Source organism: Sitodiplosis mosellana, unplaced genomic scaffold (genome assembly GCF_009176505.1).
Source record: "Sitodiplosis mosellana isolate CC-2019 unplaced genomic scaffold, AAFC_SMos_1.0 Smas_scaffold_6226, whole genome shotgun sequence".
Taxonomy (NCBI): domain Eukaryota; kingdom Metazoa; phylum Arthropoda; class Insecta; order Diptera; family Cecidomyiidae; genus Sitodiplosis; species Sitodiplosis mosellana.
The window spans coordinates 17,168,586-17,193,008 of NW_022601467.1; the positions used below are offsets into that span (position 1 = coordinate 17,168,586).

The 24,423-nt window shown below is 37.5% G+C and overlaps 4 protein-coding genes across 4 annotated transcripts; 3 read left to right on the forward strand and 1 right to left on the reverse strand.

Moving 5' to 3' along the window:
• Positions 1–1,672: 1,672 nt before the first annotated feature.
• LOC129577773 (VWFA and cache domain-containing protein CG16868) lies at positions 1,673–8,708 on the forward strand. Its single transcript, XM_055465341.1, has 8 exons — positions 1,673–4,037; positions 4,144–4,247; positions 4,337–4,738; positions 4,857–5,135; positions 5,268–5,596; positions 5,705–7,012; positions 7,077–7,695; positions 7,981–8,708. Exons 1-8 carry the CDS (start codon positions 3,190–3,192, stop codon positions 8,469–8,471), a joined length of 4,380 nt encoding a protein of 1,459 aa, XP_055321316.1. The 5' UTR covers positions 1,673–3,189; the 3' UTR covers positions 8,472–8,708.
• A 153-nt stretch (positions 8,709–8,861) lies between these two features.
• LOC129577778 (beta-1,3-galactosyltransferase 5-like) lies at positions 8,862–12,072 on the forward strand. Its single transcript, XM_055465348.1, has 9 exons — positions 8,862–9,087; positions 9,202–9,288; positions 9,426–9,835; positions 9,935–10,097; positions 10,183–10,321; positions 10,432–10,684; positions 10,752–10,977; positions 11,102–11,250; positions 11,324–12,072. Exons 3-9 carry the CDS (start codon positions 9,472–9,474, stop codon positions 11,551–11,553), a joined length of 1,524 nt encoding a protein of 507 aa, XP_055321323.1. The 5' UTR covers positions 8,862–9,087; positions 9,202–9,288; positions 9,426–9,471; the 3' UTR covers positions 11,554–12,072.
• A 2,063-nt stretch (positions 12,073–14,135) lies between these two features.
• LOC129577774 (regulatory-associated protein of mTOR) lies at positions 14,136–18,830 on the reverse strand. Its single transcript, XM_055465343.1, has 3 exons — positions 18,701–18,830; positions 17,015–18,614; positions 14,136–16,934 (listed from the first exon to the last, which is right to left on the reverse strand). Exons 2-3 carry the CDS (start codon positions 18,324–18,326, stop codon positions 14,458–14,460), a joined length of 3,789 nt encoding a protein of 1,262 aa, XP_055321318.1. The 5' UTR covers positions 18,327–18,614; positions 18,701–18,830; the 3' UTR covers positions 14,136–14,457.
• Positions 18,831–18,870: 40 nt separating this feature from the next.
• LOC129577772 (uncharacterized) lies at positions 18,871–24,416 on the forward strand. The gene is made up of 5 exons (XM_055465340.1): positions 18,871–19,300; positions 19,394–21,605; positions 21,701–21,906; positions 22,124–22,261; positions 22,339–24,416. The coding sequence occupies exons 1-5, from the start codon at positions 19,292–19,294 to the stop codon at positions 24,187–24,189; spliced, it is 4,416 nt and encodes a 1,471-aa protein (XP_055321315.1). The 5' UTR covers positions 18,871–19,291; the 3' UTR covers positions 24,190–24,416.
• The last annotated feature ends 7 nt before the right edge of the window (positions 24,417–24,423 follow it).

Here is a 24,423-nt window from a genome sequence, read left to right on the forward strand (position 1 = left end):
ATTTGTGTTTAATTTACTGTGTCATTTTAATGAACCACACAAATATTACCCGTTCATTCCACAATCGCAATTAGAATTGTCATTAAAATATTGTGTTTGACACACATAAACAATAATCCGAATCCGAGAAAGAACAAAAGAAAACCAAAATAAAAATGGGCAATTCAAAAGCAAAACCAGAACAATGCGATACCAAAGAAACCGAATCAACTAATGAACCAAGTCCGTCTGCTTCTCTGTATCCACAGCTTCAAATACGGAATTGTATTCGAAATGTGCGCGGTAACAATGACAACTTTGCCGATATGTATCCCAACGAAGCGGGCATTTCATGCGGTTCGTATCGATTATCACTTTTTATTTTGTTTAGTGTTGTGTTGCTGTTTTTGTTTTGTTGTTAATCTGAGAGAAAAAAAAATGTTTACACAAATTGTTATTCTAAATTAGGTGGTGCAAATCAGTCATCATCAGTGTATACAATCGATGTGCATCGTTCGACACCGTCAAATTTCACAAATCCCGGATATGTATCAACAGAAGGTGGTGTAAAAGGTCAATCAAACGATGGTTTGCCCACGTATGAAGAAGCCATTTCCGGTGTTAAAAGCCCTGTTGTTCCAGCTGCACCAACGGTCGTTATACCAACAGTTGATGTGGTGAACGAAGATAATTCACATGGTTCATCGTCAAGAGGCCGAAGAAATAGACACAGACATCGTCGCCATCATCATCACAGTTCCGAACCACAAAACGAAAACGATCAACCAGATGCACCTGAAGAACACCGAAGACATCGTCACAGAAGGAGCGGTTTCCGATTGAAACGACAATTAGCGAAAATTAATCGACGAAATAATCGTGAGACTGACTGAAGAAAACGATTCACTTTTCAGCAGAATTTTCCCATACTTCAACAACAACAACAACAACAACAAAAATCAACCTAACTTTAAAAATTGGAAATGAAAAAAAGAACACTCTAGCATTTTTATAAATTAGCCTAAGCTTAAATGCATATTCATGTGTGTTTATTTGTGTTTCTCTATTTTATTCTGCTTCTTTTTCGGTTTATTTTTAAATATAACTTTTGCGGTATTTTTTTTTCTACACGTAAATGTCGATACAACGATTAATATACAATAGCCGTATTTGGTTTTGAGTTGGTCAAGCGAATATCAAGGACAATTTCATCATACGATGGCGGTGGGTCTGAATAAAGTTGGTTGTATGTACGCGAAAGTGATTGTTGATGTGTTCTTTCCGCATCAAGAGATCTTGAAATCGTGTTGACCGACGTCATCGTCGTCGATGCCGCCACCACCGATATAAAATGATTTTGATCTTTGCGAATGCAACAATACTTCAAGAGAAATAGAAAGAATAAAACAAAAAGCTGAATGAGAAAAAAAACAGGCCAACAGGATGATCATAATCATTTTGAATCGACAGTTATGTACTGGTTAACATTTCTTACCAAAAAACCACATAACACTAAAATTATCACAAATAGAGTGATATACACGGATACTGCTGTCATTTTTATTCGCACATAAACTGTACGTTTAGCTTGTTTTAACGCGCACATTCAACTACTTATGATTTTATTTGTTGATGATCTTTTTTTATATAGTACCTTTATTTTACCTTATCAATGCAATCGACTTTTATCGACAGTGCGCATTTTGTTTCTCATTGAGAACAGTTCCTCGGAAAGTTTTCTTCGTTTTCAGAGTGAAAATTGAAAATCATTTCCTGGTCGTTAAGTTCGATTTTTTCGGTTAATTTTTATACTCAAGGCAGCTCTTACCGAATTCAATTTCGGTAATAAATAAAAAAACATTCGAAATAGAATATTCCATACCATTTCATAATCAAAATCAATTCAAAGTAATTGTAAGACAATGAAATATATCATTCCAATTATTCATAACGGAAATTTTTGACGCAAATTCATTCATTATAAGCGATTGTGATCGATTTTGAAACAGAAATTGTGCAATTTTGAGCTAATTGTACTTCCGAAAATATTTTTTTTTGGAATGGAAGAACACCGTATGATAAGCACAACCGGTTCGGCTACAAGTAGAAATGTTATCAGTGTTTGAACGCAATGAATTGTGCACTTTACTACTATTGTAAATCAATTCAAAGCTTATGTGAAACCTCCATTTGTATTGAGTGCATTCTAATATTGTATTGTACTGAATAAAATTTGTCGACATTAAATTACGTCGAGGAAAAGAAAAAGAACAGTCAACGTTTCTTAATTTGCTTTCATTGCATTAGAAATAATATACACGGTACACATAGCAATGGTAACGGCCAAGTAAACATAAAGTATCGTTAAATACGTGTACTTTGGATGGTTTGTATTTGTTGTGGAATCGAAAAGTAAACATGGATTACCGATATCAAAATAAAATTATTTATAAGCAACAACAAATATCGATGAGCAAATTGACTTAAACTGGAATGTTCATGGCTAATATTTGTGTTTAAAACTGCTAACAATCGATTGAATTCGGTATGTGTGAGGTGTACATATGATGGAACGTACCCCATTTCTTGGGTCTAACGATACTTGAGCTCTTGGCATCATATCAATCCACAGTCAAATGTCACAACCAAACAATCTTACACATAAGGAATGCTGAGCCGTCAGTGTGTTTGTCGCAAAAGTTGTACACATTGTAGTTTTGGTTTAATGTGTAATTGTGTTCACAACAGTATGGCGGTAGTGCATCTATAAACAATGTCAATATTGATATAAACAAAGTGTCCGCGAGACAACAAAGGTTTTCCACCACCAATCATCGAAATGTGTTTGTAAATTTATGTTTCTGTCTTCCGGGGAAATTTTTTTTTCATACAAAATTAAAATTACACTAAATTGGCTGCAAGTTTTCATTGGAATTATTAGACGGGGAAAATTTTCAAAAATAAATCGTATTGTATTTACAATGTGCGAATGTTAAGAGGAAAACGACTGACGACAATTGATAAAGAGAGCAAAACATCAAAAGCCGTTTGTTTGGTGGCAGCAACAACAAACGAAAATGTGAGAGAATCATTTTGCCAGCAATTTGATTCGATGCGTTAAAGTTATACGATTTTGGAAGAGTGGCAATGTAAAATTAAGTGGGCTTGACAAGCGGATGTAAAAAAATATATGAGTTAAATGCCAGGAAAATGTTATTATTTAAGATAAGCCCAATTTATCATGATGGTTCGGTGTTCTGTTACTTAGCCTATTTACTGATAACCATAAGTTGGGGAATTCAATTTGTGGCCACGAACGATGAAGTGTCGAGCTATGGCTCAGGGCCGACAGGTAGCCAGTCAACGTCTTATCGGTCGGCACCATCGAAATCTACATCGTATGACGCACTATCGTCAGCTTCATCACAAATCGGTACAAATCCAATTATTCAAAGGTATGCCATATCGGATTTGACACGCGATCTCAATTTACAATTGAAATCGATTGAAGACCATGAACTGCTCATTCCGGCCATTCAAAGTGAGTTTGATTCACTCGAACGTGTGCCATCGTCGTCGATTGATCACAACGATACGAAAATTCTCAACTCAGTTGCCACCAAAATTGAGGCGAAATTCGCCGCAGCTTTACGTATTTTAAACGAAACCAATCAGAAATTTTTAAATATTTTTACGGAGAATATTGATCGACCACGCAAATTGCTACTGGATCCAATCATTTTACCATGTTCGTCGACACCAAAACACGCCGAACGCAGCGCATATGATCTGAGCGGTGATTCAAATCAAAGCGAGTTCATTGGCGGTATCAATAAGAAAAAGGCGATTGAAGTGTTGAACTTCCTGAAAAATGCCGGCCATTTGAACGAGAATGATGACAAAAATTTCACAATCAACAAAAGACTGATGGAAACACTGAAGAATATTGACTTGTCCGCAACACATTTGCCACAATTTCGTGATGTATTTTTTTTACCTAGAGATAACCAAATAAGCAGCACCAATTGTCGCAATACCGTTCCGAATGAACATCACAGGTAAATAGAACATTACGCACATCATGTGTTCCTTTTTATTCGACTTGGGCGACTGACATGAAAATCGAAAGTTGTATTGCACACTCTAATCGAATTCAATTATCAGGTTTTTGTATGCTTCATCCGTGGATTCAAAAAAGATCGTTTTGATTGTTGACGTTGGAACCATGACCACCAATTCAGATTCACTTGACGTGACCAAATCATTTGGTAAGAAAAGAATATATTTAATTTTTCAATTTTTTTTTTCGAATGAAAAAAATTCAATGTCGTTTCCCTTTTCGATTTTTTTGCAACAGCTCAAATTATTTTGAATCTTCTTAATGAGAATGATCAACTATTTGTGATGGCAATCTCCAACAGTGTTCACATAATGGACAGCTCAAAAACGTTCTATGCAATGAATTCGAATAACAAAAGTCAATTGAGAAAATTCATAGAGTCATTGGAGAAGGACACCAGCATAACCAATCATTCGTTGGCTTTTGAATATGCGTTCGAATGGATAAAATCACAATCGGATTTGGGCGCTTTGCCAGTTGATACGAAATCAACCCCACTCCAGATTGTGTATCTTTCGTATCTTAGCCGAGGTTGGATAGCACAACTGCCGGAAACTAAATCCGTGCTAGAAGTTATAGCAGCAAAGCAAAAGAGGTTAAAGCAACCCGTTGTTATTAATACATGTGCAATAATTTTGGGTGAGTCTTTAGCTTTGACTTAAAAAAAAAGTCATTAAAATATTTGAAAATGTTGAATTGGTTGTGGTTTTCTGTACCACATTGAAAAGTAATCAACAAATAATGACATTTATTTTAGACGAAAAACGAAGTATACACGGAAAGGAGTTTTTGGGTGATATTGCCGCCCAGAACTACTCCAAATATGCCATTGATGTGGACAACAGTACGACAAAATCGTGGTACAATCAGCTTGTTGCCTACAATCAAAACGGAAAAATGTATATCGTCAATTATCGAAACATAAACGATATGTTTGCCACTGCCGCAGCAGCCGTAGCTGATATTTGGTTCAAACAACCATTTCTCAAGTCACAAATTATCGTTCATCAGCCGTTTTATGATCAAAGTGTAAAAGGTACTTTTTAATTGAAACACAAAATTCTCTCAATTTTTTTTTCTACAAACAATTTAAACTATTATTGTTGAACAATTTTTTTTTTCATCATAAAAATAATTCTGATTTCAATTCATTTCTAATCTCTTTTAGATCAAGTAATTTATATAACAAAAACCTGCCAACACTATGGGATCGTTGGTATTTCAATTTATCTGTCGGATTTGGCGGAAGATTTAATTTATCACTTTAATCAGTATTCAAATGGTGATGAGACTTATGCATTTCTCTGTGATAAAAATGGTGTGACAGTTTGGCATCCGTCATTTCCACGACCAAACATCGCGAGCTATGATCCCACTTACCCGACCGATATCAAATATTTCGAAAAGGCACCCGAAAATATTCGCCAACGATGGTTGACTGAAGAAACGGGCATCGTGCAAATTTCCAAGGCAAACTTATGGAATCGCAAGAAATCGGCAAGTTTTGCATTTTTTTTTTTCTCCGGAAATTTGATGAAATATTCAACAGAAGAAATTGATTTGATTTTTCAACGATTCTAATTTCAAATCTCTTCATTCTTACAGAAAGTGTATCGTTGGCGTCGTTTATCCGATTGGTACATTGTATGCTTGGTGCATATATTACCACAAACGGAATCGCCTCCGCTGCCGCAATCGTCTCCAGTAGAAGAAAAGCCCATATTGGTTGCATCAAGTATCCATGCGTACAAGACTCCGGTATCTCCAGTTATGTTGGCATCAACGAATCGTGTTGCAAAGCCGGAAATGCTCAGTAACATTTCGGTTGAAACATACACCGAACCCGAAAATCCGCTCCTTTTCCATCGTTTGGATTTAGCAATTTCGACAAAATTGAGCAATCCACAAGGATTGGCTCCGAAATTGTGCCAATATTTTAAGCAAATTTCAGTATTAAACACAGCAACATTGTACTTAAGCCCGCGATCATTCAAATCGCCCTTCCAGCATCTGTCAACCATGTGTGAATATGAAAATGATTCGAATGAAGACAAACAGTATCGTGAACAGTGTTACCATCGCATTGAAAATATAATGGCATACATCAAAGACACGACGAATTTGCTCACGAACCCCGGTTTGCAGCCACATGTGCGTAGCGATGTTCTGACGTTGTCCCATTCAATTGAGCTGCTTCGTATTCAACATCAATTCCGAAGCAAAATCGAAAAGTACGTAATCAGAAGGTACATTACATCGATGAATGGAATAATGCTGATGTATCCAGGATTTGCATTGCCAAACGACTTTGATCCAAGTCGACGTACCTGGTTCCAGAGAGCCATTAAAAATGCGGGCAAATTAATCATAACACCTCCATATTTGGATATTGGAGGAGGTGGTTTCATCATTACCATATCGTATTTAATTTTTGAAAATGTTCGATTACCAGAAGGTGGAGGAGGAGGGACAGGCTCGGGAAATCGTCATCAACGCAATGCAGCCGCCATTGTATCGATAGATGTGACATTGGGCTTCCTTTACCAAGTCTTGCTGCAATCAAGTGACTTTTGCCGCAGCGATGAAAATATCAAATGCTTTCTCATCGATGAATATGGTTATTTAGTGGTTTATCCCAATAATTTCGATTCCAAAATGCAATTGTCCACATTTGATATGCAATTCAATTTGAATGAACATATTACACACTGTGAATCGCTGATTGCCAACGACATTTTACTGCATAAATCATTGGTGCAGAAACGAATGTGCCAAAATTTGTTGAATCGAAAAATTGAACGGTACTACAAGTTCAATACGTCCGTTGCTGGTGCTTTGACGAACGTTGTCAACGGTGAGCGAACCAAGTATCAAATTGAAGCCGTTCCGAATACCAATTTATTTGTGATTATGGTAGGTCGATGCCATTACATCAAAAATCAATCAAATTAACTCATTGATTCTTTTATTTGTTTAGAAAAATTCGACGGAGGGCGGAGGAGGTGCTGCATTTTGTCCATGCAGTACAGTTGACAAGCTTTGCTTTAACTGCAAACGAATCGAGCTTATGAATTGTGAATGTCCGTGCGAATGTCCCATAGACAGTCTCAGTATCGGTTCCATTGTGACCGAATATATGTACGCTGATTTACTTGAAGACGACAAAAATACATTCGACAAGAAAATCAATCTCTTCGACAGCATTGAAATATGCACACGACCCGTCGAAGAGTTCATTCCGAATAAGAAAGCATCAAGATCTGATAAGCTCAATTTATTGGGCCAATGTGTGAATTTCACGTGCGAAATGTATTCGAGTCAACTGGATTGTTTGGGTATTTTGGGCTGTGTGTGGTGCGAGATTGATATCGATCAAACAATTTTACTATCACCATTTTGTACCCATCAATCGAGTTGCTTTGGTGGAATTCTCGGATCGAATACACCGTATGGCGATGGTGACCTTGGTGTTATTATCGATTCGATTTTACCATCAGGCTATGCAGCCATCGGTCCAATCGCAATTGGTGCTGTTGTTGTTCTATTTTTAGTCATCGGCTTCGCAATGTACTGCTATCGGAATAATTTAGAGCCGGGTATGAACTTAACCTTGACACTTTTATATTTGTTTCTGTTTTGTTTTTTTTGGAAACTAAAATACTTACATCATTTGGAATATCCCCAAATAAACTTTTATTCGACGATAAGAGTAGAAAATAGCGATAAATGTCAGTCATTTATCATTTCAAAAGGAATGTCCACATTTTTTGGAGTATTTTTATCAAGTTTATGTCACAATTTCTTCTTTCGTCGTTTTTCTTCTGTTTTTTTCTAAATAATGAAAAATTCTTATCTGCTCTTTTTTTTTTTAAATCACATAGGCTCTGAGCATTTGTATGTGGAATCAATGGTGGTGGAGCATAATTTCGGATTACCATTATCACGGCTAGACTACGATACAATTTTGCCACACAATGGACTGGGCAATGATGTAGTTGATAAGCGAAATAATATGGGCACCGTTTCATCTGATTCACCATATCGAAGTGCTGGATACTTTCGGCGACTTCCAAATGGTGAATCAGACCATGGCTATTCAACAATGACACCGCATGACGATTCCGATCATGCCTGCTTCACATTGGTCGAACCATTGATCAATAATAAATGCAGCAATCAATCCATATCCGATTCGGCATCATTCAATACCGAACCAACCAGTTCGTGCATCAACTATGTGCACAGCGGGGGCGGTAAATCCGATGGACTTTCATCGCCGGTAAAAAATCATTATGATACCAATGCCGAACTATCACCACATCACATTCAAGCACCAGTTACCGTTCATCATCCTATGGAAGCTATACTGTAATCATTCATATCTCTTACGTGCCGAACAAAAACCATTTTCTCCGCATCAAGAAACAGAAAAAAACAAACAAACAGATATTGATGAAGCAACAAACAAAGTAATAAATTTTCTATCGATTTACAATTCTATTTGCCAAGAAATTTAGTTGATAAGAATATCAAAATGTCGAATAATGTGTAATATATATATTTTGTAATTTTATAAAATGCTAACATAAAAAAATTGAAACGGAAAACAGACGCATGTATGGTTTTGGTTCCTTTTGTCTGGTTTAGAATTCGAACGAAGCGGTCAATTGTGTTAGCGATGACTGAGCGTACACACAGAGAGATACACTCGCACACGTAGTTACGCATACAAAAGCGCAGTTTATACATACACTTGTACACTTGACGTTTCGGGTTTGACAGTGAATTGTGTTTTCATCAGTTGTAGCACTGCTGCTGCTGCTGCTCGTTCGATAATTTTTTCCGATTGAATAAAAGCAAAAAAGAAACGAATTCCTATGAAACGCTTGCCGAAATGTAGTTTTAACGGAATTCAATTGTGATAAATTTAAAAGTTTCTATCGTTTCTTTTTTATCGGTGTTGATATCTATTTGTAGTATAACATATGGTATTCCGTCTATTTCTTTGATTCTTTATTTTTGTTTCTTTTTTTTTCCACGAGAGAAAAAAAAATTCATTTGAATTGAGAAAGCCAAATTAGTTTTTTTTTTAAATTCATTAGCAAATTGTGTCGTCCGTTGCGATATATATGTATATCTAGTGCTTTACTTGATCAGAATGTGCCATTCTGATTTCGGTTCTGTAAATGGTATGTCAGTCGAAATTGTGCTTCTATAATTTATTCAAACATAGTAAACTACCTAATTACTTGTGAAGATTAGAAGATTATTTATGTGTGTCCTCGTTTTCAATTTTTCTGTTTCTTTTTCGTTTGGCAACAAACAGTTGTTCATCGCTAAAAATCTTCCAAAATTCACATCACTGCAATGCAATGGACAAGTGTGTTGATTACGATTCGATTCAAGTGAGCGAAGAAAGTGACAATGATACCGGCAGCGATGCGAGTGATTCATCGAACACCATACACAATACCCAGGTCAACGAAAGTTGTACGCTAATTCAAAACAACCGACGTGCAAATCAAACGGATGTCATTTATCGTCGTATCTCGAATTATATGGGCGATACAAGGTTTCTCGCCGAATATGGCAACTTGCAAATCTTTTCCACGCATAAATCATCGCGCCAAAATAAATCATTCAAACGGTTTTTGTTTCTGTTTGGCTTTGCATCGACGCTGATCGTATTGTCTCAGCTATATTTATCGCTGTATTTCGATGGGTCATCGTTCGGAGGTAGGTATATCAACAAATATTTTTCAATAGAAACAAAATTCGATTAGATAACGATGAGGGAAAAATTGGACAAAAATTAATATAAAACTGTTTGAACAGTGTCACTTTCAGGATGGGACAGGAATCGAAGCCGAAGTATACCATTTTATATTTTACCCGATGTGAATACAACCATTTTAGAACCGCCAACATTGTGCCGAGAGAATTTCCCAATTTTGCTACTCATCGTGATTTGTTCGGCAGCTGAAAATTTTGAAATTCGGTAAATGAAATTCAAATAACGACTTCCACGTGTTTCTCATGTGTAGAAAAAATTAAATCAAATTTACGATGTGTTAATTATTTAGGAAAACATTACGTGAAACATGGGCAAACACAACTGAATTCAACTATTCCAAGTTCTCAACGCTGCATTCACGATTCAAAGGAAAATATTTACCTATTAATTATGGCGATTGGAGGAATTTCACTGTGAGACATCACAAGGTAGGCCAACGTTTTCCGCATAATTCATGCGACGTTATGTAATTTTATGTCTTGTTTTTGTTGTGATTCATGCATTGACGTTTTTTTGTTTTTCGATCTTTCGTTCACAGGAGTCTTCCGCAAATGTTAGCGATAACATCAGTGATAGTAATAAGGATGATCCTAGTCATGTAGATTTTCAAATTCGAACCGTCTTTCTCGTTGGTCAAACCGACAACAATGATACACAAGATAAAATTGTTGAAGAGAATCGCACGCACAACGATTTGATACAGGAGAGTTTTATAGATACCTACAATAATTTAACGTTGAAAACCATTATGATGCTGAAATGGATCAATATCAATTGTGCCGGTGGCAAAGGTGAGAGCAATCTGATTTGTTATTTCCTAGTTTTAAATTCACTAATTGCATTTATTTGGAATTCCAGTGAAGTTTATCATGAAATGTGATGACGATACGTTTGTCAATGTACCAAATTTAATTCATTTTCTGCTCGGTGGCACCGTTCCTATTTATAATGCCACATTGCAGCGTTACAATGAACAAACGGTGCGCATACTTTCTTCCAAAAATCGGCTTTGCCAGTACGAGGATTTGCTGATTGGCACACGATTTTGCAAATCGAAACCAATATTAGACCTCAGAAGCAAATGGTAAATTTGGCAAAGAAATTGAACCAAAAGAAAATTTATTTAAATTTCAATCTTCTCCAATTAAATGTGAATCATAATCATTTGAAATAACTAAGTGAATGTGAAAATTGTCCATTAACTGTAGGTTCACGCCGCGTTACATGTACGATAAGAGTATCTATCCGAATTATCTATCGGGCACTGGCTACGTGTTAACAATGGACACGGCAGAAAAATTGTACAATGTATCGATGGACACCCCATTGCTCCATCTAGAGGACGTCTTCTTGACTGGTAATGCATTTTTAGAAAATTAGTTTCAGAAATGTTATGATTAAAATTGGGTATATTTTCTCCTTTTCCATAGGTATATGCGCTGAAAAAGCTGGCATCCAGCCGCAAAACTACCATTTATTTAATTATTTGCCTTATAAAGACTTGTGTGAAGTCCGCGGAATGATTACCTCGCATGAAATTAAATCGAACGATATGAGAAAGGTGTACGACTTTATTGTGAAATCGAATGTTACCTGTTCGGCACCGGGTAAACGAGCGACTGTTCGTCCCGTGAAAAAGACAAAACCATATTGTAATTAAGTTATTAGGATCGTTTTAAATGAGATAAAAAGAATAGATGGCCGAAGGCGAGAGCGTATCATGAATTGTAATGTACTTCCGCATGCAGCTCATATGATTAATTCTCAAATCAGTGCAATACAATGCAATGAAAAGAAAAACGAGACAAAAATAACCAAATACATTTATCAATGCGTTGAATTTATCTTGTCTATGGGCAACTATTGTATAAAACGTGACTAGTTTGGTTGACGGCATTCATTACATTGTACATTTCGAATGACTGATTATCAAAATTAGAAATAAACTCTCCTATTTGTTTTGAAAGTCGAATGTTAAGTGGATTTTTGATGCGCTCTCGCTTACCACATTTGTATGAATTCGAATTTTTTTGATTGAAGTCAAATCAAATTGGTTCGGCTTAATTTTTTGTTCAAATGTAAAGGGGGCTACCACTATGCTGCTGGAAAATGTTTCCCAATTGTTTTTTCATTAAGACAAAAAAAAAGAAACATAAAACATATACACACACATAATGAATACTCATGATGATTAAAATCAATGGCATTCGCTCGATATTTATTGAATTTCCCAATCTCTGGAAGCCATTTCTATGGAAGCAAAGAAATTTTTTCTATTGCACAAAAGAAAAAGAATTTTGTAAATTTTACCGTTGATTTTTCTCATTTAGACTTGGTTTTTAATTTTATTTCAAGACTATATTTCTTGCCTAAACACCTAAACACCAATAATTTTTTTCTTGATCTTGATATTAGTTAATATTTAAAAAAAAAGGGATAAAATTAAAAAGACACATTATGTTGCCTTGCTAACGATGACGACATAGGTGATAAAACCTATGTGATGCAACACAAGAGTGACATTGACATCGTTCCAGTGTGCTATTTATATGATATGATAATTCAATGTGCACGAAACACACACAGAGTCAATCACATGCAATTCAAATGACAAGAATATGCATATATTGAGATCATAATAAGATGATATTTATCTAAATCTACGTAATGTTATTTGAACCCATGAGCATAAAAACGACTTAAAAAAATCGCCCATCAAAACGTAACATAGATTTGTCGGCGTAACATACCAGTGTACAATTTGTTCCGAATTGAACGAATAACAAATAGGTGTTTCGCTTTGTTCGGCTACGTTTTTATAAGTCGTTTTTATGCTCACAGGTTCATTTCTGCTTTCATACTCTACATACAATCTACACTCATAACAATCCACTTTGATTCGAATGGCACAAAATAGTTTTGACATAACACAATTACAATTGATCAACTGTCAGAAATAACGAAGAAAAAAAAACAAGTATTACACAGGAATGTGTGTTATTCAATAGACAGTAACAGACGAAATAGGAAAATACTCAACTCAAATTGTATTTAATAAATTTAACAATATTCAATCAATGTTTACGGCTAAGTGTATTCAATTATAATAATTGAATTAAATTGATGGTGGTTTGAACCGAGGTGACATCGAATAACAAAGTGAAAATGTAACAGTGAACCTATGAATGCCTATGATGAGTGCCAATTATATGCATGATTTTAACATTTTGTTTTCTATTAGTTTTTTTCTTCTCGTAAGGCAAACAATGCTCCGATTGTGATTTTCTAATCACCTGTTGATTGTACAGCAAATAATTACATTTGTTTAGTCTTTATTTTACAGAACATTGATGATTCGAACTTTTTTTTCATCACAATTTGTTTTTATCTCTCTATTTCGTCCATTGAGTTCATTGACTCTCCCGTGATTAACGTCATGCTTGAAATGATAAAGATTTTAAAATTGATTGAGGTTGCATGCAAACCTGTTATTAAAATGTGAAATAAAAGATACTTTTGAACCAATTCAATTTGTTTATTTTTTTATGTTGTTCTATTTTTGTCATTTGCATATCATTAAATTTTGCCACAGTTAGCTCAGCTGCAAGCCAATTCAACAGTATGGTCAATCTGAAAATAGAAGGTGAGAATTCCCAAGAATTATGTCATCCACAACGATAAAAGATAAAAATCCAATGGAAATTAAAAAAAATCTTCTGTTTTTTTCAATATTTTTTTATTGATTTTCTTCTCTCCGGAAATTCATACACATTTTGCTTGAATATATGGTTAGTTAAATGCAAATATTCCCGTTTCTTTTCTATCGCTGAGAAATGCAAATCGAAGATGATTTCGTTGATGTGTGTGTGGATAGAATAGCAGAGACCGTGATCAATGTATACATTTATTTAACTCATAGCAACGAAACAGTTTTGGTATCTGATTTGAAAGCCAAACAGATGCATGTGTCGCAGTTTCAATGGAAACAAATTACAGAATAAACATGGGACTAGATTTGATAAAGAAAAAAAAAACGAAAAATGCTATGTATTTTCTCTCTTTTGCTGCAATATATACATATTTTCTTTGTTCTGTTAAATGGAACTGCAATGTGTGCTATTTTAGTTGTGAAAATCCGTTCATTCATTTCGGCTATTTTGAGTATGTGTGAGAGTGTTTTGGTTTATACTTTATATATATATATATATATATATATATAATTTAGATACAAACATGGCCATGCTTAGTGCTTACATATCATTTATCATTATTATCGTCATTATTAATTTCTTATCACCAAATATCGATCGAATATAGTAGATTTTTCATAGTGTATGCATGATCGAAAAGGTTTATTTGTTTTTGTTTTTGCACGTTGAAATAATGGTCGCGTGTTTCGTCCTTAGATATATTGTATCTAAAGCTAAAAAAGAAGGATTCTATTTACAGTGCTTCATATGCGAAGCTGATGCCACAAAATATAGCTTTTATACAAATGCGCTAAATAGTTAAGTGCCTTCGGTGTTCGATTGTTGCTTGTTGCTTTTTATTTTATGTTTCCTTTTTACCAATAATAGGAAATAGGTTTGGTCACTTTGTCATTCATTTCGTAGGCCGATACTAAATTGTCCGAATAGCCACTGGCGATGTGCCCTTTGAGCGGATGAAATGTTAAGCAGGAGATATATTTGCGCGTTCCACGATAAACACCGTCACTGCTGCTTCGTGTTCGATTCAATTCTTGTCCATTGTAATGATAAAGTGTGATCGCTGAGTCGGACCCAATAGCCACAATATTGCTATATGGATAAACAGCCATTGCGGTGGCTTCACGATTTGTCTTCCATCGTTCCATAACGAGATTTTTACGAAAATCAATGCAAACACAGCTACCCTGTCGACAGCCAGTGAATAAGGTACCAGTTTCGGTGACCATTGAACATTCTAGCAATCGTTCATTGTGTTCGCGATACGAACACACAATCGACGATGATGGGTTGCATCGTTTGTCAAGAATTTTACAGCAGCCATCATCAAATCCAGCTATGGTTAAACCTTCATTCGATGTACTTAAAACTCGTACAGCTGCCTCGCTATCGGTTGGGATTTCGGCCACTTTTCGTTCCGTTTCCGGATCCCAGAAGCGTATACATTTAGCAGTGCTGCCGCTCACAATGACATTATTCATCGGTTGATATGTGGTGATTAGGCCGCATGTGTTCACCATGCGACTTGCACTGGTCACATCGTTAATCGCTTGCCAGCCCGTGATTAGAGTGGGTTTTTCCTTATTGTCAGTCGGTGGTTTCCAAATGCGAATGCATCCATCGTCGTGTCCAATCAACACGAGGGCACGTGTCGATGGATTGATGAATTCGAACGATGTCACTTCGACATTTTGTGCATGACGCCAATGCATTGGAATGTTGAGCGGAATTTCAGTCGGTGCATATGCATGAATCACTTTACTATCCCGATCATTGACCATAACTTTATCTTTGTATGCAACGGCAATTTGCTCTTCGAACGGATGAAATCGTATTAAATTTGGGGTACTTTGTGTTTGTGCTGCCCATAATTGCGTCAAATACAAGGTAGAAACGCCGTTTTGTATGGAATACTCAATGTCACGCACTAATCTACCATCCAAATGTTTGCAACGAGATTTTGTAAAATATTTTTCATGTTTTTCACCCATATTCGTGACATTGGCCGTGCTCCATGAAATGTAATTAGTTGTAACGATCGGCTTTGGTTTCAATGGATCTTGATTTTCGTCATTTGACGAGCTGCCTGATGTTATATTGATATCAGCGTTTATCGTTGAATTGGCCGGAATTCCATCGTTTTCGATGCGTGAATTTTTCCGCGATCGATTTCCCGGTTGATTACGATTCTGAATCGGTGTTGTGCTTCGTGAATTATTTCGCTCGATGCTTCCGATGCTTTCGTTTGCATGCCGGTTTATGGCCAAACTGTGCGATACGGGTGGTGAACTACCGCCGAGATAGCCGGTTCGAGTGTTTGGACTGGGCGGCAAACTAATGCTACTTGATGAATACATTCCTTTGTCAGCTTCTTCGGCTGGCGTCAAATCGATAATAATATACATTACAATTTCCTTGGCCATTTTCACAACATCAGGACACGGATCATGGCAAAATGACAATAGACCACGCCACAATTTTATATAAATCGAATTGAATCCCAGCGTCGAGAAATTATTGATTGATCCACAGCTTGATACGCGCATCATTTTCCTATCCCAACTACTGCTGGGATTGGAGTCTTGTGTCGATGCTGCCTTAAATACTTTCAAAAACAACATAACAATCCACTGTAAAGCGGCCAGCAATTCCATTCTCACAATCGGGCTCATGTCATTGCCAACCGTTGAGAATAGTGTTAGCGCTATGCTTCGATCCAAATTATCTGCGTGCTCGGTGCGATCCGTTTTCTGAGAACTGATAAATGTGCCCAATGCATAAACGGCAGCCGCTCTCACCTCCGGCACATTATCCTCGAGCAATTTGAACAGTTTTTCATGGGCCAAATCACGTACGCCCGACCATCGTGCCTTGTCATAATTTTGCCATAAATGACCTAAACATATTGCCAACCATTGACGCAACGATGCACAACGATCGTTTATCTGCTCCAAACAAATGGAAACTAATGAGGATTGCAGTGCACTCGCCTGTCCCATTGGGAAATTGTGTACGATTGATGCCAACACGAAGGCGGCCAATGTGCGATATTTTGGTGTGATCATTGGATCTTGTAACACAGATAAAAAGTATTTTTGGCCTTGATCACAGACCAAGTCCACTTGACATGTAACATCAACCGCTAGGATTTTCGCCCAAATAAACACCAACAGCGGTCGCAATTCTTTTGCCGATGCTTGCAACAATTTCAATACATATGGGAAAATTCCAACGCTCAACGCCAAATTTACTGCCCACGGTCCTAAGTCTAAAAATCTTCCAAGCAATTCCAAGGCACGCAACCGATGTACTTGTGATAGCAGCACTTGTAAAACTAAACGAACACAGAGGAAAAAGAATTACATTTTGAAATTGGAAAGAAAAAAAAAACGTGGAAAATGAAATGCTCCTTACCAATCGGAAGTTGTTCGGGTGGTTCACGTTCTTCGTTGCCGCGTTCAAGCCAAACATGGAAAGCGGTCAATTGATCTTCGAAAAATGGTGAATTTTGGTATGGTGCATTGCGTTCAACGATATCGGGCAGTTGTTGCAATGCTAAATCGATGGCTAAATCCCATGCTTGCCACATGTGATGCCGATATCCATTTGGAATTTGCGGACTAGAAACTGGTGTGCAATCGTATGAGCGCATTATACGTTCGGCGAGCAAAAAATTGCGAAACAAACTCGCCACCAAGAGATCCTGACGAAACAGTCGTTGAAAGAGATCTCTGGGCAGTGTGTTCCATGCAATTGTATCGGTGATTGCAGTGAAAATCCAATTGAGCTCACCGAGCATGGTGCGTCTATCGTTCAATTGGCCGGGGATGCGATCGATTAGATCCTGTGTGAGATGCGGCACCAAAATCGACGTTTTTTGTAGCATAAACCATTTCAAAGCGATTTTGATTGGTGTGGTTAGGCAAGCGGTAAATAAATCGGCTGGCAATTGTGGATTCATTGGTAGAATTTGGTCCTCACTACAAGCAGCCAATTGGATACAATTTCGAAATGAATTGCACGGTTGAGTGCTGGGCGATGCATTCAAATTTCCGGTACTCGATGCAATTTGCTCAAATTCCCGTTCATGCTGTTCGGCAAACTGAATGAACCACTTGACAATGATGCCAGCGTTTGAGCAATCGTATACATAAATTGACGGTGATCCCATCCAGGATTGTAGATCGTAAATCGACAGCGGAATATATTGGGTGTATGTGCGATTAAATACCCATATTTCACCGTTGACTGTTGGCCGCGGTACACCGTGCCCATTATAATGGAACAGTACACGTTCCTCTTTTGCATTGCGACGCAATGAAACACACAATTTTTTCACATCCTCAACGGTTGGATCCAAGGATTGCTTGTATCGTGCCCGTGGCTGCCATCGTTCATACTGTTTCTGTAGATTGGCACCGATTAATTCGAGCGCCTTTTGCGGTGACATCGACGACGGATCAATCCAGCATTCCAATCGTGCGCATGGCGTTATTTTAAACACATCCGGTGGATCAACGCCAACATTTAAACACACAACCAACGCAACACTCACGGTTTTCATTCGATCACGGATGCGCCATGACTTTGATATATCCACAATTTCCTTTTTGTTCGTTGCATGCCTTCGCCGATCGAATATATCATTTTGGATTTTCCACTTTTTGATGATATCCTCGGCGGATGGCTTGAAAAAATTCTCTTTTATTACAATTTTTCCTTCCATTATTTTGACTCTGCGGTCCGTCCCGTTCGACTGTGTTTGTTCGTATCGTTTCTCAATTCAACGAGCAACAATAACAACAAGGGAAAAAACGATCGCCGAACACCACACACACCGTTAATCTGCCGAAAATCTCACTTTTGATAATGATGTCGCTTTGATTTTGCTGCCTCCGTTTTGCAAATGATTCGCTTTTGATTTATTATACAACGCAGTTGCAATTGAGCACATTGCCAAACATTTGCGTGTTATTTACAATGGGTTAAATCCTGTTTGCCGACATTTCATGACCTGAAAATTTATTCAAACCCATAATTATCATCACATTCTATCACATTCATGCGGTAATTTTGAAATTAAATGGATTTGCCCAATACCTTTTGCAATGAAAATGAAACGAAAATATATTTTCCTCACAATAACTTTACTTTAAATAACATGCACTGCAATTACGAATCGTGAAAGAAAAAGAAAAATAAAAATGGTTGGTTATTTGACACTTTGATTACTGGTCGCGTTCAATATTTCCACGCGCTGCCACATACTTAGTGTACTTAAGTGGTTCGAAATAGCTTTCGGCAACCGACCCATTTATCAATGAAAAAATCGCATTTTTTTTAACGTAAACAATCGTATGTGAAGTGGTCCTGGTCCAAACGAAAAAGGAATTTATATGGAAATTCATTGAAATTCCCATCTGATGCCGATAAAATAACTCATATTCGTTTTGTTTCGTATTCGCCGGCTCCATTGAACTGTTGACATGCATTGATAACATCAGAGTATGCATGACATTTGGTCGCCATGTGCTAACATGCTTTCGACAGGCAGAAACATAAGCTCTAGACACATTGAACTGTCAACAGTTCAGTAAAGAATATAGAGAGTAAAGAAAATCGTCAAAAAAAAAATAATAGTTTTTAGTTAAGGTCGTTAGTTAAATCGGATCGATTTCGATAGAAATCAACATGAGCGAGGTAGGAATATCATTGAAAAATTACTTTTACTTATCGAAAATTTCCTCATCGATTTTGAATATTGTGTTAAATGAAATGTTTTATAATTTTTAGGAGCATAGTATTGAAAATGAAGACTATGATCGAGAGGATCTAGAGCATGTGGAAAACCTGCTCTACGCAAATATTCATTACAACACGGGATGCGATGAATCGCCAAATCAATCCAAAGCTGATGACAACAATGCGTCAGGCAGTAATTCCGGTTACAATACACCGACAGAAGCCGATCGAAGTGGGCCACGACGAAATGCCAAACGATACTGGAGCACAAATACCAACACTCACCACAGTGGTCCATCGAAATTTGTGGCATTTTTCAAGGAAAAACAGTCCGGTGTCTACAGGCCAGGCAAAGTGACGGCCACAGATCTGAACAAAAGTGCACCTGATAATGCGAAAAGTGATGAAAGTCGTGAAACAAACACTGCCACCGTCGCTGCCGCACCGAAGCAGTTCACACCGTACGTATCATTTTTACCATTTAAAGATTCTACCTCGAATGCAATTGAAGAACCAACTGCCACCACAAGCCACAAAGATTATTCCAATTCGAATGTGCAGAAAACCAACAACGAAATGGTTCGCAAGAGTTTGGCCACCAAACACATCAATCCATTTAGTAAGAAACACACAATCGACCAATACAAACAGCTACTGAAAGAAGATGAAGCGATCGAAGCGGAAATGGGCAAACAACTCGAAAATACCAAACGATTGAATCCGTTCAACCCATTGTCGAGAAAAGCCAAAAAGAGAAAGTCAGAGGCAAATCAAAATAAAAATATGAAAAATAATCGTGTAGAATTGAAACCAGAACCGGTTAACACGGGTATTATCGATGTGGATGGAGAGGATAAAGACGATGACGATGTGATTATTCTTCCAACGCAAGAACCACCGTTGATTAACCTTGACAGTTCCGATGAAGAAGAAACGGCACCAACCAATGCTCAAGAGCATGAATTCACCGAACCAACGGCGGTTAGTGATAATCGTCGTAAAACCGCACGCTGTGCCAGCCCATCCAGTTCAATTCAATCGGCCGACGATTTTATTGGACAAAATGATCAACGAAATTTCGGTTTCGAAACATTTGGAACACTTTCCGATGAAGAAATGTGTCAAGTCAGCGAAACGGTCGAAACTCAATTACGTAATAAAACTGCTAAAGTTGGTTCAAGTAAACGTGCTGCCATTCCCAGTGACAATGATAATGCCATTTTTACACCGCCCAAACAAATGCAGAAAGACAAAACGAAAGCAACCGTCAAGAAATCGTATGAAGTTGGTGCCAATAGTTTCACTGCCGTTGATGTATACGAATCGGAAAGTTCGGATATGCCTGATTCCGTCTACGCAAAAGGTGCGTCGGGTAAAAGAAAGCAAATGTCTGATTCAGACAGCAGTGGCGTTGAAGATGTATCGATCGCAAAATCAAAACGGTTGCGAAAACGTAAAAGTTCGGGCAGTGCAAGGGAATCGGATCACAAGCATTCGGATGATTCGAGCTCGGATTTACCGGAAGATGATGATGATGATACCGACGACGACAACGATGCGTCCAATGAAAATTCGTATTTGGTTCGTGGCGAAGCATTGGGAAAGGTTAAAAATTCCAACAAGAAAAAATTGGCGAAAGCAAATAAGGCTGCAGCTGAAAAGCGTTCCGAAGATGATTTCATTAATAAATTATCGTACATTGTGCATGGTCAGAACGAAAGTGAAAATGATGAACCGGAAAGTCCACACGAAACGTCGACCGAATCAGTTGAAGCGCGCGATATTGTCGAAACGGTGTTGCAACGTCGAAATAAAAAATCGAAGAAGAATCAAAATGTCGAAGCCGAACCAAATCCATCGGATACTGAGAAAACAAATGCATGGGAGGTCACCGATCAAGTTGGTGAAACCGATGAGCTGAATTTGGGTCGAATATTTGATGAAAATGCCCTGGAATCATTGAATGATGACGGTAAATCTCTGATTGAAGATACGAAATCGGAAAATACTGCAATTCAGGAAAAACAGCCTGAAACGAATAAGGAACAACCACAACCAACAGAAGAACCATCGAAATCAGTGGAGGAGCCAAAACAAAGCACAGCAGATGAAACAGAAATGAAAACGGTTCCGAATGAAGCGGACGACGACGATGGCTTGTTTGGCAGCGAAATTGGGTGGAATGACGAAATGAGGCGATTTTACAACGAATCTTGGGGTGGTGAGACATTTAGTGTTCGAAATATTCGCGCTCGTATGCCAAGTACGTAAATGTTATGCGACATTCTTATGATTGTGCCAAAATGACTCAAGTTGTTCCGGTGAATTAATAATTCCAATATTTTTCTTATATTGCAGAAGGCTTCCTCAACTGGATGATAACAAATAAGGACAAATTCCCTGCGATTAACACAACCAGGGGTCGTCAATTCCGCTGCCTTAATTGCCAAGAAAAGGGCCATTTGGCCAAAAATTGCCCACGGCCACCATCCAAGAAGCGCTGTTACATGTGCGGCGTTGAAGGTCATTTGGAGCCCAAATGTCCCCATAAGATTTGTCTCCTAGTGAGTTCTATTTTTATTACACTTGAAAAAAATCACTTTAATAATTGAAGACGTTTTTTTTATTCAATTGTTGTTTTCACATAAAAATCTAGCATTGAGAGTTGAAAATGTTGATACTTACAATAATCCTACGGTTTCAACAAACAATCTGGTTTACTTGTAATTGTTCCATTTTTTCCATATTCTAATCAATTACTTTTTCTTCACTTCGAAACAGTGTGGTCGAAAATCACAAAGGTACTCTCACGGATGTGGTGAATGTAATCGTGATCGAGAAATAGTTTGCCATCTATGTAGGCAAAAGGGTCATAAAGCATTCCTTTGCCCAGACAAATGGCGGCGATATCATTCAACGGTATGTAAAATTTGACTCAAATCAGAATGGAAAGAATGAAAATCTAACCTATATACCAAATATAAATAATATTACAGACATCACTCAACGAGAAACCGGCTCGAAAAGAGAAGTCACCAAATGGTCCGCCTAAAGTAAAGTATTGTTGCCTATGCGCTGGCCGGGGCCACTATGCCGAAAATTGTAGCCGTGCAAATCGAACGCCAGGCCCATTAAGTCTGAACATAACAAGCTATCGATGGTTACTAAAATCACCATTCAATATTGACAACAAAGGACCGAGATACACCATATTGGCATCCGATTTGAACGACTACAATTTCAACTTTGGCAATAGTGTGTCGAGCGTGGGAAATACAATTTACGGTCGCTTCCGACGTGCAGTCAATTTGAATGCAAATCAAAGTACAACGTCCGAGAATGATGTAGTGTTTGTGAATGAAACCAATTTGCATGACACATCCGATCCACCAATCGAAGTGTACGATGATTACGATTTTGAAATGGACGATCTTGATGATGTGAGCAGCTCCGAGCAATACTCCGAAAATACACATGACTCAAGTTTTATGACGATTGATAATTTGAATACAGAAGAACACGATACGAAGGAGCCAAGAGCCGATCCAGTGGAAACGGGCATTTTTGCAGCAGATAAAGAAGCTGCAATTAAGCGGCTCGATGACAAAATACACACGCTGGAAGAATTGAAAGAAAAAATGCTATCGCAAAAATCAGATGATGACCTCAATGAAACGGGTCAAAGTACCGATCACGACACAACCATCGAAAGTGATGTAAATGTGTCGGGGCAAAAAGATGATGTAACAACGTCAAGTGCTTTACCCGATTTTATACCGTTGAGTCCAGACGAACCTGAAAAATACGAACCAGCTCGATCACCATCACCCGTTTCCGCCGATTCGACAACGAACGCTAATGAAAAGAGCGATGCTACGATCCATCTCACCAAAGATCATTGCAAAAAATTGCTTTCCGAGAAAGGTAATCAATTTCTGCGTGACAGTGAGCTACAGTACAATGTGTCGGTGCGTTTGGAATGGCGACAATATGGAAATGTATTAATTGTGAATGGCATTGCGAGTAATCAGCAAGATTTTCACAATATCTTGAGAGAATTCTTCGAATCAAATGAAAATCCACAAAAACAACAATTGGGTGGAAATTTGCCGAAGAACCGCGATGCACTGATCCGGTATGTGCGCTCCCAAGTTGCTGTTTTGGACTCGCCAATGTGCAATGTTAAACATATGGCCGATGTTCAAGGTTTGTTCAATCGAATTCGCCAAAATGAGCAGAATCCATCGAAGTCAAATGTTAAGCAAAATCTACGTTTGCGCAAGCACCTGAATATGGTACTGTTTGGTCGTTACGGTTTTGCTGAAGGAAAATCCCATTTGGATGAATTGCAAAAATGTTTGCGTGGAGTCATTAGCGGAAGCAGTCAAAATGTACCAGTTGATGTACGTCAAAAGATGGGCGAACACATGGCATACGTTTTCTCTGGAGACGACCACAAAAACTACGAAAATATAATTGAACATTACAACCAAATGAGAAAAGACCGAACATTGCCACCATTGATTTTGGACCGAAAATTGTTTGGTCTTAAAATAAACGTTTACCCAAGTGATGCAGACACTGATAACAACACTTCGAAACGAAAGAAGCCACTCAATTATGTCAAATATAATGATCTTCCAACTCCATCAAACAGTCGACTAACTTCAACCATGCGAAGTGCCAAAGTTCAAAACAGCCAATTGAATACGCCACCTTCACTGCTCGACATACAGATTAATGTCTCCACACCATCCACATCCAACGCATATCAAAACGAATCCATGCAACGTCGACACAGCTTCTCATCAAACCGAAATCATGTTATGGACAAATGGAAGTATTAGTTGTCTAAGATTTTGTTAGCCTTCTATACATGAAACAAACAAAAAAAACAATCGAAATGTTTTAATACTAAAAATAGTAAAATTAAAAGTAATTTCTAAAAAAAAAATAATTTGATTTGAAAGCAACTTTCTACGATATTACCGAATGTTATAACCAATTTTCAATGTCTTTAACATTCAACCTCAAAACGAAAATAAAGACATTCTCTTTTAAATTTTTGAATGTATTTTTTT